Below are 18,525 nucleotides of genomic sequence, written 5' to 3'. Positions count from 1 at the left end.
CTCCTCTGCCCTGGTGAGACCCCACCTGGAGTACTGTGTCCAGTTCTGGGCTCCCCAGTTCAAGAAAGATGAGGAACTCCTAGAAAGAGTCCAGAGGAGGGCAACTAGGATGATAAAGGGACTGGAGCACCTCCCCTACGAGGAAAGGCTGAGAGAGTTGGGCTTGTTCAGCCTGAAGAAGAGAAGACTGAGAGGGGACCTTATCAACACATACAAATATCTTAAGGGCGGAAGTCACGAGGATGGAAGCAGTCTGTTTGCAGTGGTGTCCAGCGACAGGACTAGGGGCAATGGGCGCAAACTGAAACAGAAGAGGTTTCAGTTGAATATGAGGAAAAACTTATTTACTCTAAGGGTGACAGAGCACCGGAACAGGCTGCCCAGAGAGATTGTGGAGTCTCCTTTTCTGGAGATATTCAAAGCCCGCCTGGATGTGGTCCTGTGTAGAATGCTCTAGGAGAGCCTGCTTTAGCAGGGGGGTTGGACTAGATGATCTCCCGAGGTCCCTTCCAACCCTTGCGATTCTGTGATCCTGTGATTCACTCACTCTGGTCAGTACAAGAGAGGATTGGGATTGTACTGGTGGGTACTTTCACTGCAAGTTCCTGTATTCATGTTATTTATGTTCTTTTCTTGCTATCTAGCTTGAAAACGTGCCCTAAACTTGTTCATTGTTATCAGCAGTACTGAACTAATCTTCTAAAAATACCAGGAAAAAATTACTCCTTTCATGTACCAAAGCAGATGCTGACATCCAACAGTAGGTGTTTTTTATACCTGTAATTAATGGGAATAGTTAACAAATGTTCATGAAAACCCCATTTTTAAAAAAATTATTAGTGAATCAATTGAAGGGATTTCCCCTGACCAAAGTTTCTAGACATCTGCAGCTTCCTCTGCTTCGAAAACCTGGATGCAATTAAACTAACATGAGTAAAAAGCAAATTTCTTGTTCAAATCATAGGAGTGTTGAATAATTACACACTAGAATTTCAGACAAAGTCTTTTGTCAATATGAATGGACAAAAAGAAACAAAGACAAGCTGGAATGCCTAAAATACCTCCCACAACACTTGTCTGTATTGATAAATGACAACTACTCAAATTTAGAGTACCCTATAAAAAAAAAATCTACAAATATGTCGGGAATGCAACCGTCTGGTTGCATCTCTGAAGTCAGAGTTTTCATTAGTTTCCTCTTTAAAACTTGGCACAGAGGTTACATCCGAACAACAACCAGGCAATGCATCTAGATCACCCTGCAGTCATGTTTTATTGCCAAACAAAAAAAAAAAATCACTTCAATTCAACAAGCATCTGAGTGAAGTTTCTGAAGCACTCCACAACATTTTAAGTGCTAATGATGCTATTCAAAACTGATGAAGTGATCGGATAACTGTGGATCTTTTCCACCTTTCCTCTCCTCCATGACACATGCATTCCATTTAGTCTAAGAATTAGAAAGGTAACTTTTTGGACAATTCCAATTGCTGCATGAAACCTACCATTCATAGTTCTCTAGGAAGTTAGGAAAAAAATGTTTTAGCCAACTGATGTGCATTTTGGTTTTGATTTTGAGGCACTTAGATGAATTATTAACATTTTTATATCACATTATTACTACACATAAATGTGGGTCTTGATCTTCAGCTGTTCTTAGACATAAATTCACTCAACTTCAAGCAGTACGTAGACTTCTCCAACTTCACCATGTGACCCATCTAACAGGCTCAGAACTTCAAAATAAACCTCACAGAAGAAAAATGCAGCTCAATGCTTCCTGCAGTATCGTAAAATACTGAAGTACTACTGTTAACCACACCTTTTGAAGTACTTCAGTACATTAAAAATCAAGAAAATATATACTGGGAAGTTGACGGAGCCTCTGGAAAATTCAGCTCCCAGAGTGCTAAAGCTAAACCCCAAACATACTAATGGCGCTAAATGTATATGAATTGGCTAACTCTTATGCTGAAATATGGAAACTGTCTACCACATATAAACACCAAGAACAGACATGAGAATTCCCCAAGATATTTAGGAGCAATAGCACAAAATACAAGAAAGAAGTTGAAAACTTAGGTTGAACATTGCAAGGATTATTCAGATATTTTTACAAGAGAAGAGAACTTCAGCCATGGTACATTGTCCTGAGCTACATTCCAAATGGTTTGAGATACTAATGGTTAATGTGGAGTTATGTATGGCCACCGCTTCAAGAACAGCACTGTTGTCTATGGGCACTCACTACAGTGGGTCCCACTTCTTTCATAACATTTGAGTCAAAAATATGGGTGAAAAGTGTCGGTGTCATTCATTAAAGATCAGAACTCAGACTAGAAGCATGTCACAAAATGCCTTAATCATAAAAAAGCTTGTTCTGCATGACACAAGGCAGAGATGATTTCATTGACTAATTATGGCAATGTTGGCACTTCTTGCCTTAAAAAAATATAATTACTGTATGCATAAACTGAACATCTAAGTTTCTTGCTGTGTCTTTCTGATAATGCTCTCGCACATTTTGTAGATTTTTATCACTAATGCATACACTCAATCATTATTTTCCAGTGAAATATTTATGGTTTATTACCTTGAGGTGTTTATTCTATCCTAGGCTCTAGTATATTTTATTTATATCTTATTAAATTGTCTTTGGAGAAAGACAAAAATCTCATCATTTCTATATGACACAGTCATCATAAGAACATTATGGATCCCATGGCTCACTTCTCCCTGACCTGGAGAATAGAGGCTATGACTGTAGTGACGTATACATTACCAAATTTTCACTCACACCTGTCTTTTTGGCCTGTGTTTTCACAGTTCTTGGCACAATAGGACATTAGAACATGACTCCTGGACTCCGAGATGCTAAATTAGTTTAAAACAACTTAGATTTATTCATCAAAGTAACTAATTGAGTTTTCAATTAAAAACCATAAGCCTCTAAGACATCAAAATTTTCTGAATTGTGTAATTTTGGCCTTATCATCTTACTAGACTAGTAAGTAATTAACTTAGTAATAATTAATTTGTGTAAAACAGCTGACTTGGTTCTGTTACTGCTACAAGTACACAGCACACTTGTGGAATAAAACTATTTGAGAGACCTTCTAAATGTACCCCAACATATTTTTCATAGTGATTTAAGGCAGACAGTTTCCCATAATTATTTAAGTTCTAATAAGAACATCATAATGCAAAATATTTTCTAATACAGTGTTCTCAGCTGTTGAAGGGGATGTCATAAAGCCACAGTGCAGAGATGCAGAGGAAACAACTGTGGTGCAAGAGCTTTACCAAAGATGTCTCTATGTGACTCTTTTGTATACAAGGGACAATTGATCAAACTACGCAGGACATTTTACAAGCAGTATCTCTGTGCCAGTGCCTGGTAAGTTAAGCCCCTATTAGTGACAACGCATTCTGAATTAATATTTATAAAATTCTGCTGCAAATATAAAAACAGCAAAGAAAGGACAGTAAAACGCAAAGTAATGTAAGCTTTTCATGTCTCCTATACACCCACGGAATGTCAGACTACCAAATGTACATACAATCCCACAGTGTTTGCAGGGAAAATTCCTCACATAAAGTCAAGGTTAAATTTCCTCAGGAAAAGATATGTCATCATAACCCCACTTTGCCACTTATGTCAAACACCTACTCTATACAAATCTCAAAACGAGAATAAATAAACCACACAGTAGCTCTTTGGGAATAAGAAGGGCCTTTTCAGTTAAAAAAAAAAAAATCTCTTAAAAATACATAGACTTCTATTTGTCTTTACCTCAGTATCTGAGCATCCCAACTATATTCAAGAGTGCATACACCCTTGCAGTACCCCATATCACTTCTGAAAAGACCTGTCTGGGAATTACATTTTCTGTTCCATGTGAAATTAAACATTTCCACTTCTACCTTTGTTAAAACTTGAAACATTGGAAATGTTTCATTTTCTACAGAGTGGAAAACTTTCGAGAACGCTTGGGCAGAATGCCAGCAAGCTGGTGAAATGGCCCAAGATCCCAGGTGCCAAGGGAGCCTGCCAATGCCTACCTATGTGCTTAGGTGACAGAAAAGCACATCAATTTTTAATGGACTCAACACATTCCTGCAGAACATTTCAATTCTATTTAATTGGGGTTCTGCATCCAAAAAAGCCTTCCAATGGAAAAGTTTTAACTCACACCGGTCAAAATTAGTATCATCATCATGATTAATATTCTTTAGGAAATTAAGTATATTAATTCATCCCATCACAACAGAGCTGGGGATTGGCCCTGAGCCTTTTACCTCACCTCATCTCTTCAACCATAAAATTTCTTTCCATTTCCAAAATTGTCTTTTCAGATACTTTACATTCCCTGCTAAGGTGCCATTCTCAAGTGCTCTGCACACAGGAACACAAATCTAAGTAAAGAACTTTTAATCAGAATCAAAAGCTGGATTTTCCATAGCTGTGAAACCAGAATAATAGTATGTATAGTGGAAGAGTCAGGGTAAGAAAGTAAAAGTAATCATCGTTTTCTGATCTTATCCAGATACTCCTCCAAAACACAACTGACTTCTTGCTAAGCAGCAGTCACATCAAATACTGGGAAAGGCAACATGGTCTACCCAGTGACATGACAGTAATCCATATGAACCAGTGGGCAAGCTAGCAACTGTGAAAAAAACTGGACAAGCTCAGCAAAACTTCATCTGTAAATATGAGCTCTCAACAATTAGTCTTTCATACATTTTAGCTTGGTTTTTACAAATTCATATACAAGTAAAGGTGTAAACTTGCTCAAAAACATAAAGACGATTTAGATTTTGCATCCATTTTGTGTTGCTCTTCATGGTGAAACTCACATATTAATTACTCTGCCTATTTTTTCATTCTCCTTGTTGCACTGTAACTGAATCACCAAAATAGTAATTATTTCATGTTACAGGTTTTCTAACCAGAGCATTTAAGTGGTCATGATTACTACGTGACTTTGGACTCAACTGTATTGGTGCAATTTGGAAAGTGGGAATTGCAGAAGAGGAGAGGTAACAAAGTGTCAGGGTATGCAGGGCCTTCTGGCCTGAACTTACCACCAAGGACAATATAGAATCATAGAACAGTTTGGGTTGGAAGAGATCTGTAAAGATTATCTAGTCCAACCCCCTGCCATGGGCAGGGACATCTTTCACTGGATCAGTTACTCAAAGCCCCATCCAACCTGGCCTTGTACATTTCTAGGGATGGGGCCTCCACAACTTCTCTGGGCAACCTCTTCCAGTGTCTCACCACCCTCATCATAAAAAATTTCCTCCTTATGTCCAATCTAAACCTACCTTCTTTTAGTTTAAAACAGTTGTCCCTCGTCCTGACACTACAGGCCTTGGTAAAAAGTCTCTCTCCATCTTTCTTATAAGTCCCCTTTAAGTACTGAAAGGCTGCAACAAGGTCTTCACGTATTAAGGACAGAGACATACTAAGAATTAATGTCTTTACCAGTAAGCCATAATTCACTGTACGTCTTACAAAAAGTAAAGTAAGTCAGATAAAATTGACTTGAAAAGGGGGCACTCTGTATCACCAAATTTACACTGCAAAATAATTAGGCTTGAATGTCCAGAACCCTGAAAGCTTCCTTGTGTACGCTGCCCAAGCAATCCTCAGCCTGAAGTTAATTTACAAATATATTCTCACACATTCAGACACTCACGAAGAGCTAGTGACTTGGCAATGCTTGAGACAATTGATAACAAAAAGTGCTCAGTAAACAAATGTTCCATTTGAGTTGCTTCCTTTGTTCTGGTGACAAACAACACAAACAAGTTTGCATTCAAATTCTACTTCACCCAGACCCCCATATAATTCTCTTTCCTTTAATGCAGGGGGAAGTAAGGAAGATTTACTCATCACTCCCCCATTTTGGAGGAATACAGACTACCTTTGAAGAACCTTATCGTATTACAAATAGCTTATGGTTTCGGTAAGATCTGTCAGTACTGTTTGTGCGTAAAGGACAGATGTTTACTGCCTGTTTCCTACTGAAAGAGGTGGAGGCAGCTGTATATTCTGAGATGAGCATGTACAAAGCCTATATGCAAGGTGCTGAAGAGGGGAAGCCTCTTGTACAATAAGAAAAGAGGTTTAATGACCTGCAGGAACACTTGAACAAATACAAGCACTTCCGAGGTTCTCCCTAACCAAAACCCACAAGTTTAACTTTTATGAATCAAGCTGTCAGTCATGTAAAATGAGTTCAGCTATTAATGAAAAAACAATAAATGTACAATAATGAGGAAATGACCTAATGGACCAAGGCAGATCGACTTAATTTGTTATTAATTAACTGCCCTTAGGAGAAACTGTAGAGGGAGAGGCCAAACACCAGGATAACCGTTAACAGAATGCTTTCCTCTCAATAAATGAGATTTTCATTTTTGGTATGCTCCAGGAAGAATTAAAAAAGAAAAAGGAAAAAGACAAAAAAAGATACTGTTCTCTGCATGCTGGCAAGTATACTGGTACATGTCACTGCCGATAAATTAAATTAAAGCCCACGTGCAGAAGCATTTAATCAGGAAGAACAAGCAAACAAAGTGAAACACTATCAGCCTTGTTTTGCTCTCATCCTGGCCTTTATACTAAAACTGTTCTTAGCAACTTCTTTTTTATAATTATATTAATTACCACATTCTAGGGAGAAAAATAACCCTGAATAGCAATTACAGCTCCTCCGAGGGTAACAGAAATGTTACTAAATAAAGAACATCACTATGTAGATTTCCATGCCTAGAAGGAGCTGCATCATCTCCAGTTTCTCTGTTACTAAATGTCTCCTGTAATATAAATGATGATTTCTTTACAGCTGCATTTATACAGGCAATAATGGCAAAGATGCAGCAACAGTACGCTCACCTATTTTTTCCTCTTCATCTATTGAAGTCTTCTGTTTAAACAAGAGTTTCTAAAATTAACATGAAAATATTTTCACTCCTGTTCCCCTACTACAGAAAGAAATTTGCCCATGGCCAGACCACTCATCATACTGACCTGCATGTCTTGCCACTGTCTAATTCACAAGCTCACAGCCCTGTGGTCATTCTCAACAGATTTCCCCTACAAACCTTCCTTCTCTATACCTCAGCCACCTGGGATTGCTTCCTTCTACCTCATTTCTAACTTCCTCACCTCTCACCCCTTGCTCTCTGAAAAGAGATCTTTCCTGGAAACGATTTTGTTACATTTCTTAAGTCAGGCAGAATACTGTCCAACTTTTTGCCTTGATGCAGTAAGGGATGAAATAAAGACTGGGACATATGTGTATCACTTGGAGACCAGTGAGCGAATTCGGCACAGAAAACTTTCCAAATTAATGCCCATGCACTAAGTTCATTTCCCATTTCCTTCAAAAAACAAATTTTTTTTCAAAAGAGCAATTTGTACCAGAGACTATTCTCAGAGGCTCAATCTAGCCCTTTCATGTTTTCCATTTCAGAAAAATACACTAAAACTTCCTTGACATTAGGTCTCTTCAATCAACTGCTCTAGTCTCGATCAATGGACTTTATTCATAAATAAAGCAAATGTAATAATTGCTACACTAAGAGGCAAAAAGGCACTCATCTAATTTGCTTAGGCTATGGTTTTGTTATCCTGATCATATGTTCTGTTGCTACATCAGAGGGCTACTAAAATGATCCGAGGGCTGGAGCACCTCTCCTATGAGGACAGGCTGAGAGAGTTGGGCTTGTTCAGTCTAGAGAAAAGAAGGCTGCGGGGAGACCTGATTGCGGCCTTTCAGTACCTAAAGGGGGCCTATAGGAAAGAGGGGGAAAACCTTTTTAGTAGGGCCAGCTGCGTTAGGACAAGGGGTAATGGTTTTAAACTAAATCGGGGTAGGTTTAGGCTAGATATAAGGAAAAAATTCTTTACAATGAGGGTGGTAAACCACTGGAACAGGTTGCCCAGAGAGGTAGTGGAGGGCCCATCCCTGGAAACATTCAAGGCCAGGTTGGATGGGGCTCTGAGCAACCTGATCTAGTTGGCGGTGTCCCTGCTGACTGCAGGGGGGTTGGACTCGATGACCTCTAGTGGTCCCTTCCAACCCAAAACATTCTATGATTCTATGATTCTATGATTCAAAGAGGCAGAAGCATCAGATGTGGACCCACCCAGAAAAATAAGGCCTGTTGTGTCAACATATTGAGACCACTCTTAAACATCCTGCTTCTAATATCCAAATACAAGCTTCTTCAAGTTTGTGACATTAGGTTAGATTAGTAGCCCAAATAAAACGCAAATATTAGGAAGACATATTTTAGGAAATACCAAAATGACACAGCCAGAAACAGAAAATTTTAGCAGGATGAAAATTGCTTGTGGGGAGAAACAGCAAAACCTCACTAGCCTCCCACATACAATGGGAGACTGCCCCAGAGCACAGAGCTACACCCAGCCAAACATTTTTGAATGAGTAACAGAGTAATTTTTATTTAAAAATTAACACAGAACAGATTTTCTCTCCAATAAACTAGGAAGCCAAAACCAAAGCATGTAGAGCTTGAATGCATCGGTCACAGAATGCACACAGCACCATAGAAAGATACTGGAGTGATCTGGGCTACTGGGTGCTGGCTCTAAATGCTATTTAGAGCATGACTAGCACTCCCAAAAGGATACCCTTATCTTATGGGATTGAGAAATAGGGAGCCTTCGTAAGGTGGTCTACCCCAATTCCATTTTTCCATTTCTTACATGAAAAAATACTACATTTGCCTGTGACTCAGTTTCTCCCTCTATCAAGTTAGAATTGTATGTATTGTTAGGTTTAGTGGCTGCTTACAATCCTTGAAGGTATGGTATTAGGTGATTATAATATTATGCATCTACTTTTAGTATTCCCCAAGATACTTTAAAATAAGTTTACAAAAAAATTCATTAAATTTATAAGAAACAATGTTCAACTTAGACTCTGTGAAAATTCAGCATACTAGCAAAAACCAACAGCTGTCCAAGAAATTAAATTTAGAAAAACCAGACTTACATTTGTGTTGCAGAGTTTATATTGCTTGTAGGTGCCAATGCACACAATTGCTGCCGCCCTTTGAGGCTGGGGCTGACCCTGGACCGCCTGGTGTGATGCAGACCCGTGATGGTTTGAGTCGCTGCTGTGAAACAGGCTTTGAGATACAGGAAATGAAGATGACTGATAAACTGAGGGTCCCAGGACTTGATGTCCAGCCTGAGGCCCACTTTCTTCTTGATAAAGATTCCCATGTTGAAGTGAAGGACTAGCTGCCTGGCTGTAACTGTTCATGAGACTTGGACTCTGATGAAATACGTGGCTCCTCGATGACTGTCGCTGCCTCCGAAGTTTCTGAGGCTGCTGACCAGTATCAGTTTGTAAAGGTAAAATGTATGGCACTTTTCCATATCCATACTTCCCTGGACCAATAGGATTTCTGTTTCTGCTTCTAAAAAACAGAGAAAGAGAGAGAAAACAGTTACTGATTTCATAAGTGAAGGAGATACTTGTATGACTTGTTATTCGTCAAAGTTATTCACTGCAAAGCAACAGGTAACCAGAAATTTCAATCTATTTTACAGAAAATATGTACAAGCTGTAGTCTTGCTTGGTGTACTGGGAATCTCTGAAGAAGTCTACTGGTTGAACTAAATCCTGGGCCCTCTTTGGCTGAGTATCACATGGGAAGTCACTTAGTGTCAACTAGCAAAGGTGAATCGTTAGGTACAGTATAAAGTAGCAGTTTTGGGAGAGGTGGTTGCTGTTCTTTTAATCCCTAGGACTCTCCTTTAAAATGGAAATTCAAAGAATCAAAGCTGTGTATTCCTAAAATGCATAACCATGTTTCTGAGGAGCTTGAGATACATAACAGGAGGAAATCCCTACTGTGGATTTGAGTAATGACAGAAGAAATTTTCAATGCAGTATGGCAAACATCATTAAACAGTTTGTATCCATTTAAAAGGCCTCCTGTGGTTCTGCTTCATTTGCTTCTTAAGAAACAAAAATGGAAACAGAAAAAGGATAAGGAGTATCGAAGTATTACTGAAAGACCTCTGGAAAAGATGAAAAATGCAGGAAAATATTCTTATTATGGTACACAGTTTACTTTCTCTTCTTTGGCCAGCAGATTTTTTCTCTTTTGTTTTTAAATATGCGAAGTGTGCATTAGCAATACATGTCGTGACCCCCCAGTTTGTTGTCAGGATAAAAGCCCACCTTTCACTGTACATTACTAAAACATTACACAAGAGCTTGACAGCTGCCAGCACTAATCACAGAAGTTTCAGGTCCGCTCTCTTGCGCACAGATCTCTTCTTACTTACCGAAAAGCCCATGTTTTGTGCCATATTACACCTGTACCAGCACCCTCAAATAGCTGGTAGTCCCTGGAGGGTAGTTCTGTCCTCTGCACACACACAGCAGCACAATGGACTCAGTCTAGAAACTCACCTCCAAATAACAAGTGGAAAATCATAAAATTAATACCACCACATTTGGGTCATACCATTCAAGAGGGTTAATCCTGGAATTTTATCTGCAAGCAATAGGCTCATTTGCATTCACTTTTCTTGTCATCCTGTACAGCTCAACATCGCATCAGGCCTTGATTTCTAATATTGTAGTCTGAAGAATAAGTTGGCAAAAAAGATTTCTTCCAGTTCAAAGCAATGCGTGAATACAGCTGTTTTGGGTAACCTTTCCAGCTCAGGAAGGGAGACACCATTAAAAGAAGGTAATTTTCTTTCTGTCCATAAAGCGTATTTATATTTTTAATATATATAAAATAGACTTGAACTGCAGTGAAAACCAGAGGTTATAAATTGAAATACTTGTTTTCTACAAATTGAAGTGTTACAGATGTCAGACAGCCACCAGATCAAAGAGACTTTTCTTTAGGTTTGCTTTTTCTTGTGTTTGTTTTCTTCCCAAGTCTTATATTCTCCCAAGACTCTTGTTATGTGGGAACCTTAGAAGTCATTTACTTAACATTCTAGCTTTACGGCCCACGTGGGGCTTTTAATCAGTCTTCCTGGCTCAAGGATGTGTGAACAAGAGTGTTGATTTACCCTGGCAGATAAGCGACCAGCACTCTTGAGCTGTTTATACCCATTAATCTGCTCTGTGACAGTGATGGTCATTGTTGAGGTAGGGTATTGGTAGTTACAGTAGAGAAAAGTAGTATAATGGTTATTGTATTAAGGGAGGGGAAAAAACACAAAACCACTTCCTATAAGTGGACAGGAGAAGAAAGAAAGAGAAATTATGAAAATTATTTCAGAAGTTGAGGCTAAAACCAACTTGATTTAAACAAGCACAATTTTGTGTTGTATTGTGGGTTGGTTTGGGGCTATTTTTTAATGGGCAAATAAATCGATTCCCCCTATTTTGCTGTTATTTTTAATTTTTAACATTTCTTCATTTCTGAGCAAAAGCAAAACAAACAAACGAACAAAATCTTTCTTGAGATTTCTAGTCATATTCTGCACTCTGAAAACACTTGGGTATCATAGTTCTCGGGCAGCATCTTAGATTTTGGAGCAGATTGTTTCATCTTGGAAAACAGATACAACTCCTTATTTTTACTTTCTCCAGTCTCCAATGATTCTTACAGACAGCGGTTTTCTTCTCAACCTGACCACACCAAATTTGAAGTGTCTGAGATACGAACCTTGGCAAGAGCTCCTGGCATTGAGAAAATTACTGCTTCGTTGCAGGGTACACAGACTGCATAGGGTGGTGTTCACAGGGGTAGACAGAGGGTGGCAGCTCTACCAAAATTAGCCTTTTGAATTTATCATCTACAGTCAGGTTGCTTGCATTTTTCATCAACAGGAAAAGAAAGCTGCTAATAACTGAGCAATAAGCCACGTGCAGAGCAGTGGAATGGTATGAATATGCCTCAGTCCCAGCCTTCTCAATGCCAAATCCTTTGCAGCAACAAGCACTAGACTCTACCAGAAAGTAACACCTAGATGCATCGTCTGACACACCTGGAAGAACCTGGCAAACTAGGAGAGGTCACACAAAATATCAAAAATGAGACAGATGTTTGACTGTTACTCTCCAGCTTCATGAATCAGAACTGAAAAGAACTGAAGGACATGCAAGAAATGGTAGCATAAACTAGGACTCTTCAGCCTGGAAAAAATGCTGAAATGGGCATATAGTCATCTTAAACATAGAATGAGTGGTATCTGAAAGAAGGACTCATGGTTGAAGGCAGCAAGTATTCAATAGCTGCTGGAATCTCATTAAATCATTTGCAAAAATTAGAAAAATATTATTTTGAGGGAAGCCAGGCTTTTTTAATGTAAAATGGTTGATCACTACAATAAACGTACAACAACAGCACCTAAGAAGTAAAAGCATTAACATTCTTACTGTTAGTTCCTGTCTCATCTTGGCTTCTTTTTCTACAGTGTAACTTGGAAATGTTGCTGGAGTCCCCACTGATGAAGAAATGAGGCACCATTTCTGGTAGCCCAGGTTTCCAGCACCCTTATGATGACATGCCCGGGGTTGCATCAAGGCTCATCAGGGGTGAGTCCCTCTCCTTTGCCTCTTCCCCCCTAACAGTTAGGGCCAGCATAACCCAAGACATAGCCATGTACCACTGAATACAAGTTTTGATTTGCTCGGGTTGTGCGGTAATTATGACCTGGAATTTTCATGGGAACACACTTCCTCTGAAATTGAAAGGTTAACTTTTTGTAGCCAGGAACATCACATTTCGTTTTGGTGGGTTTTTTTTGTTGTTGTTTCTTTCAACATACAAACTTCTGGACACAAAGTCTAACACACAACCTCTGATTTTTAACATCTTTATCAGTGTTCCTGCATTTATTTAAAACAATATTGCCTGGACTGAAACTATTCCAAAAACTCTCTGTTTTGCTCAACAGCATCTTTCATTCACACTTGGCAATGTCCTTATAAATTAGGAATGCAGTTTGTTGCAATGTAATAAAGAAGCTGTAAAAATAGCTTGGTGGTAATTAACTTTTACAGTTCTTGTGGAGTGTCAGGCAGAATTTATGATGTCATGTAGCAAAGAGGGAGGGAGTATTATGTAGGTCCATAGACAATGAGAAAACAATGAGGAAAGGGGAATCAGGAAAAGGGGGAGGAAAATCAGACAAAATCTACTATTAACATAATAATCAGAATTAAACTAACCTTGCTGACACTGTTTGCTTTATACTAAATCAGTCCAGTTGTGATCTGCTGGTAGGAGACAGAAGTAGATCAAGCCCTGATGGCTTGTTGGGAGTTTTCAGTTGCCAACAGGACTTTTTCTTACCTGTCATTCATTATGATTACCTATATTCATTATAAGCCACGTAACTCACTCCCTCCCTACAACATGGCTTAGAAGCTCCTCCTTACTGGTCTTTTTTTTTTTTTTTTTTTAAATGCACACTGTCATGACTCAGGTCAGAGTTGGGATGCACCCTCTTTTAATGCAACAGATAAAGGAGGAAAAAGGAACTAGCAAGTAACAGCACACCCCTAAGCCTTGTGCCTACTTAGCCAGACCTAAGCTACAGTGAGATTTTGCAGCATTAGACTTTACATACCCAGGTATGCTAAAAACCAACAGAGTCACCCTTCTTAATGTAGCAATGGTCAAGAAGAGCATTTGAACAGGATGTTGAGTATGTGTTGCTACAGGAGTGAAGTTGATTGTATGAGCCACAGTCAACAGCTCTCAGACAGACTGAAAATCCAATTTGAGCAAAATCTGAGTTGTAGACTCCGAGTTTTAGACAACTTTGACAAAGCTTTTCCAGCAAGGTATTAGATTCTGCCATTACAAGTCCATGGTTTCCCAGCATTAATAGAAATAATTACAAAAGTCTGGCAGCAGAACGGAGCCCCATATTTCTCCCACCACCACAATTCCTAAAACAGCTGTGTTTAGAAAGGATTTAATATATTTTCAAAATCTGCAACATGCCACACTGCACCGACATATCAAGGATATGACTTCATCAATACAAAGTCTTCACATAGCCTGTATGAAAACAGCGATAATGAATAATGCTTAGGTTCCTTCTGATAAACACAGCCCCTGCAGAGCAGCTATTGTTTATATATGGATTTACTTAGGTATTAAAACTGTAAGTTGAAGCACAGATCATGAGAATAATTGCAGGGTATGAGAAGTCAACCACTGGCACGAAGACATGAGCTTTATCACACTCAGAACGAAGCAGTCAAAATAACACTTTACTGCTCATTTAACTATACAAGAAGTAGTTAAAAAGCAAAAGAAACCCAACTCCCAGAGTGGAGAGAACACCAACTGTTTGAAAAAAGGTGACAGGAGAAAGAAGCCCGGGACTTTATTCTGCAGGATTACTCAGTGCTTCTCACTTGTGTAAATCTTGTGCTACTTTTGCACATGGTTGGGCCCTTCAGGAAGTCACCAATTACCTGCTACATGAATCTCTTCAAGCTGAATCAAATATGACTGAACTAGCAGAATAGGCATGCTAATTTTCCATTGCCTGTAGATTAACGTTCATAGTTTGAAATTTAATAGGCTTGTCAGGTGTACTTCCTTCTCAGGGTCCATACAGTCCTTAGATGCGCAGGGACAACTTTGGACTGGGGAGAGCTATGTTCATATAATCTGTTTAATTTAGAGAAAAGTTCCTCCTCCTAGATCAGCCAGATGAGCTCAGGCAGAGAAACAACACGCTCCCAGGTTTCTCATGCACTAATTTTACATGAGGGCTTTTGGCTGCAGATCTTCATGTCAGTCAGATTTCTGCCACTGCTGATCCACTCACATTAATAAAACTATTTCATGCAGGCCAAGCCTTTTATTTAATTACTGCTAATAAAAAGACATCAATCAATTACTGTCTACAATACTTTGCATAGAGAAAGGTCCTAAATACCCCTTCAAGAATTAGAAGCAACAGAAAGGAAAAAGTATCAAAAAGGCACAGGTAAGTAAATCTCACCAGCTCATCACCTGTTAGGCTCCCTGGCTAAACTGTCTAGTATATCAGATAAACACTTAATAACAAAAAGCTGTTCAGTTCTTTACTGGATTGAAGAAGAGAAAGAGGGAATAAAAAGAGGAAAAGAAGCATTCAGCAATATTTGCAGTCAGGTAGGATGAAGACTGTATGTATCATGGACAAGCAAAGGGGGGGAAAATGGCATCAAGAACAGAGTTATATAAAGGCAAATTACTGCTTATCAGAAAAATATATGTTGAAAAGCAAGTAGCTGCATTAGGTGTTTCATGTCAGACCATAGCCAGTAGACATCTCTGATCTATTGTGTTCATTTCAAGTAGAGGCAGAACAGCTGTTCAATGCAGATCTGGCAATCTTCTTTCTTTGGGCATAATTCTCATAAACACACACACCCTTCCCTGATTGTTCAGGCAAATCTGCATAGCACTTTGATAACAAAAACGATGGGCCCCTTTTAAACTTAAGCCAACCTAAATATATTCTTGAATTCAAAAATACATTTGCCCAGACAAGTATGAAAATCAGGTTTTGTGCTATTAGTGTAAGGATTGTAGCAAACATTTTAGAATAATTATTATTAGCTAGTATTCTTATTGGTCTACCCATTAACAATTTCTCTCATGCTGAGGAAGTCAGCTGACAATAGTGAGACGTGACCCCTCACAGCACATTTTGAGTGACAAAAAGGAATTTTCTTGTAGCAGTTTTTTTCTAATTTTAGTCATAAGCATACATGTGCCTCGGTCAGCAAATCAATGCATTATCACTGCCTCATAGCGTTTATGCTAAGAACAATGCTTTGAACCTCAAGTGTTCTTGAGGTTCACTAAGAATGAAGTACTTGCAGAGCTGGTGGGCTAGTTATTTATACTGAATAGAAACCTTCTTTGAACCAAGGATATGCAGTGTCTTTAAAATACACAAGTAAGATTACAGATTTCCTGGGCCTCCACCTGTTCTCTTAAGTGCTCTTTACAAAGCCTCTCTCCAACATAACTTTTTCATTTTTTCCCCTTTTTTCATTACTTCCTTTCTCCTTACATTTCTCCCACTGTTCTCTAAACAGAGGTTCCCTGGCTCACTTCCAGCTGAAGCATAACTCATTTTCTTTCTCTTCTGATGTCAGACAGAATAAAGAATGTATTTTACATAAGCTTTGCAGCATTTCATTCAACTTATCTCCTAGTATCAAAATACTTCTCTTGCAAAAGTGAAAAACTGCATGGTTGAACATCAGCAAAAACTCTAATTGATGACACCATGGCTTGTTGTCCTATTGTTTGAATGTTTTCTTAGAATGAACCCAAAGAAACTGCCAATTTCCCTCATTTTGTACTCACAACCTTTAACTCTGTTTCTCAAGGAGTAATGCAATGTTCTGGGAAAGTTACAGCCTTCAGCCCCCAGTTTCACCAGGGATGAGGAGGAAAAAACTGCACAAAAATTGCAGGCTTCATGGTCTTTTTTTCAAAATTTTCTCTTGTCTATTGGCAGAAATTATTCTGCAAGCAAAGGAAAACAGTTTTCTTCCCTATATGCCCACCCACAGCAACCACCATAATGAAAGACAACAGAATCCCATCACAGAGCATTTGGATAGATGTGAAACCAACGCTTAGCACCTTCTTTTAATTTTGTGGAGGGTTTGGTTGAGTTCGAAGCTTTTTTCAAAATCCTGGGAGGGTTGCTTTACCAGCAATCCTGTCCTGGAATTAGCAGGTAAGTCCTTTAATATGCTAAGGAAACTCATCTCCTCAGTGAGTCTGGGCTAACTGCACATGAGCCCCAATGCTGCTCTGGGTGCCCAGGACCCAAGCACTCCTCAAGTTCTTGCCTATTCTTCTCACTTGGGAATTAAGCAGTTGCCTATAATCTAATCTCTGAAGTGTTGCTGGCTGTAGTTTTGTCAGTTGATCCACAGCTAGCACCTACTCAACCTAAACTTAATAGTGATCTATCATCAGAAAGAGAGGTTCTATGTGCAAGACAGAAGTGGGAGAAAAGACAGGAGGAAGAGTACAAATATGATTTATAATTTTATTTCCCAAACAATATTCCACATTATGTACCACTGCAAAATGTCTTTTAAATTATACTGATTTGTGCTTTTGCATTGCAGTTATTCATTTCTATTAAAAAAATGTTCCAAAAGTGCAATTCTTTGATTCCCACTAGAACCAGTTCTAAAGGAGCTCAGTCCCCTTAGATCCTTATCAAAGCTCTTTAGCCTAAATTTAAGTCCTACTACACATCATGGTTTTAACAGGACTACACACATGCTTGAGTTAATAGGCCAAATCTGCTTTAGGTAAATCAATTACATATATTCTAACATGTAATCTATTTCTGTGGATAAGCATTCCAAGATTTAACCTAATATTTTAGATAATAGCAAAATATCTATTTAGCAGCATTACAGTACTGTAATTGACAGCTTTTAAAGGACCCTACCATTTACATACCGTTCAAGTATTTAATATAGAGTTGCCTTGATTTTGTTTCTGAAGAACTGAAGGTGACAATAGCTACTCCTGTCAGCAATGAAGTTATTGAAATACCACTCCAATATTTAAAATGTAATTAAGAAAAAAATAAAGAGAGACCAAGAAGTCTTTACAGACACAAAACTTCAACTTCAAATGGAAAAAACAGGTCCTAATTACCTAAGTCTCTGTTAACAAGATAGGTACGGGTATATATCTTTTTAATGCACGTTATTATTTTCATTCCTTCTAAAGTAGTATCCTTAAAATAATTTCAGATATAAGTTTTTAATCCCTGGCACTTCTTCCATAATTCAAAACTGTAACTGGCGTACAACTGTCCTATTGAATCATTTACTTTCCAGCTCTCCTACTGCTTTTAGTTTTCTTTCACGTTTTATATATTCTTAGGCACACAGTTAACAAGGTTTGCTTTAAAAAGACTATCCACTATACCTTTTTGGCCCACTTTTCTTAAGTTTAAGTCACAAAATAAACTGTCTTATCCTGGTCATAACTGCCATCAAGTTTATAACTCACAGTATTTTAGCAGATCCTTTCACAAGAATGATTTATAACAAAAATTAATTATTTACTGGTTCGGGGTATGTATTTCCATTTACTCAAAAGGGAGAGCTCTCAACAGCCAGGTAGATTCACGTCAAAGACCACTATGTATCGCCCCTCAGTACTGTACTATAGCCCTGTGCAGCTTTGCATTCCACGTACTCACTTTTCACCTGCTGTAAATCAATCTGGAGAAAAACACTTAAACATGAATGAAAAAAGGGAGCCCTTTGACTCTGTTTTGTTATGAAAATACATGCCTATCTGCTCACTGACCTAGAAAACAACCTTAAAGCGGTGAGCAGTAACTTTGTCAAACGTTTGGTGACAAGAGTTAAACCACCCCTTCTAAGAGTGTATCACACATTGGAAAGCGGAGCCATCGTCAAAAACTTCTTTTGCCACATTTTAGCATATTATTCACTCTTCATCAGCTCATTTCATTGCAATTAAATCGGTGGA

General features: G+C 38.6%; 1 protein-coding gene across 1 annotated transcript in view; it reads right to left on the bottom strand.

The window, feature by feature from the left end:
• THSD4 (thrombospondin type 1 domain containing 4) overlaps window positions 1-18,525 on the bottom strand; it is a 304,440-nt gene that overhangs the window by 259,235 nt on the left and 26,680 nt on the right. The window contains exon 4 of the mRNA XM_009643970.2: window positions 9,036-9,465. Coding sequence (XP_009642265.1) covers window positions 9,036-9,465 — 430 coding nt within the window. The remainder of the gene's footprint in view (window positions 1-9,035; window positions 9,466-18,525) is intronic.

This window comes from Egretta garzetta, unplaced genomic scaffold (assembly GCF_000687185.1).
Source record: "Egretta garzetta isolate BGI_Z169 unplaced genomic scaffold, ASM68718v1 scaffold287, whole genome shotgun sequence".
NCBI lineage: Eukaryota > Metazoa > Chordata > Aves > Pelecaniformes > Ardeidae > Egretta > Egretta garzetta.
This window is presented reverse-complemented; position numbering and strand designations above follow the sequence as displayed.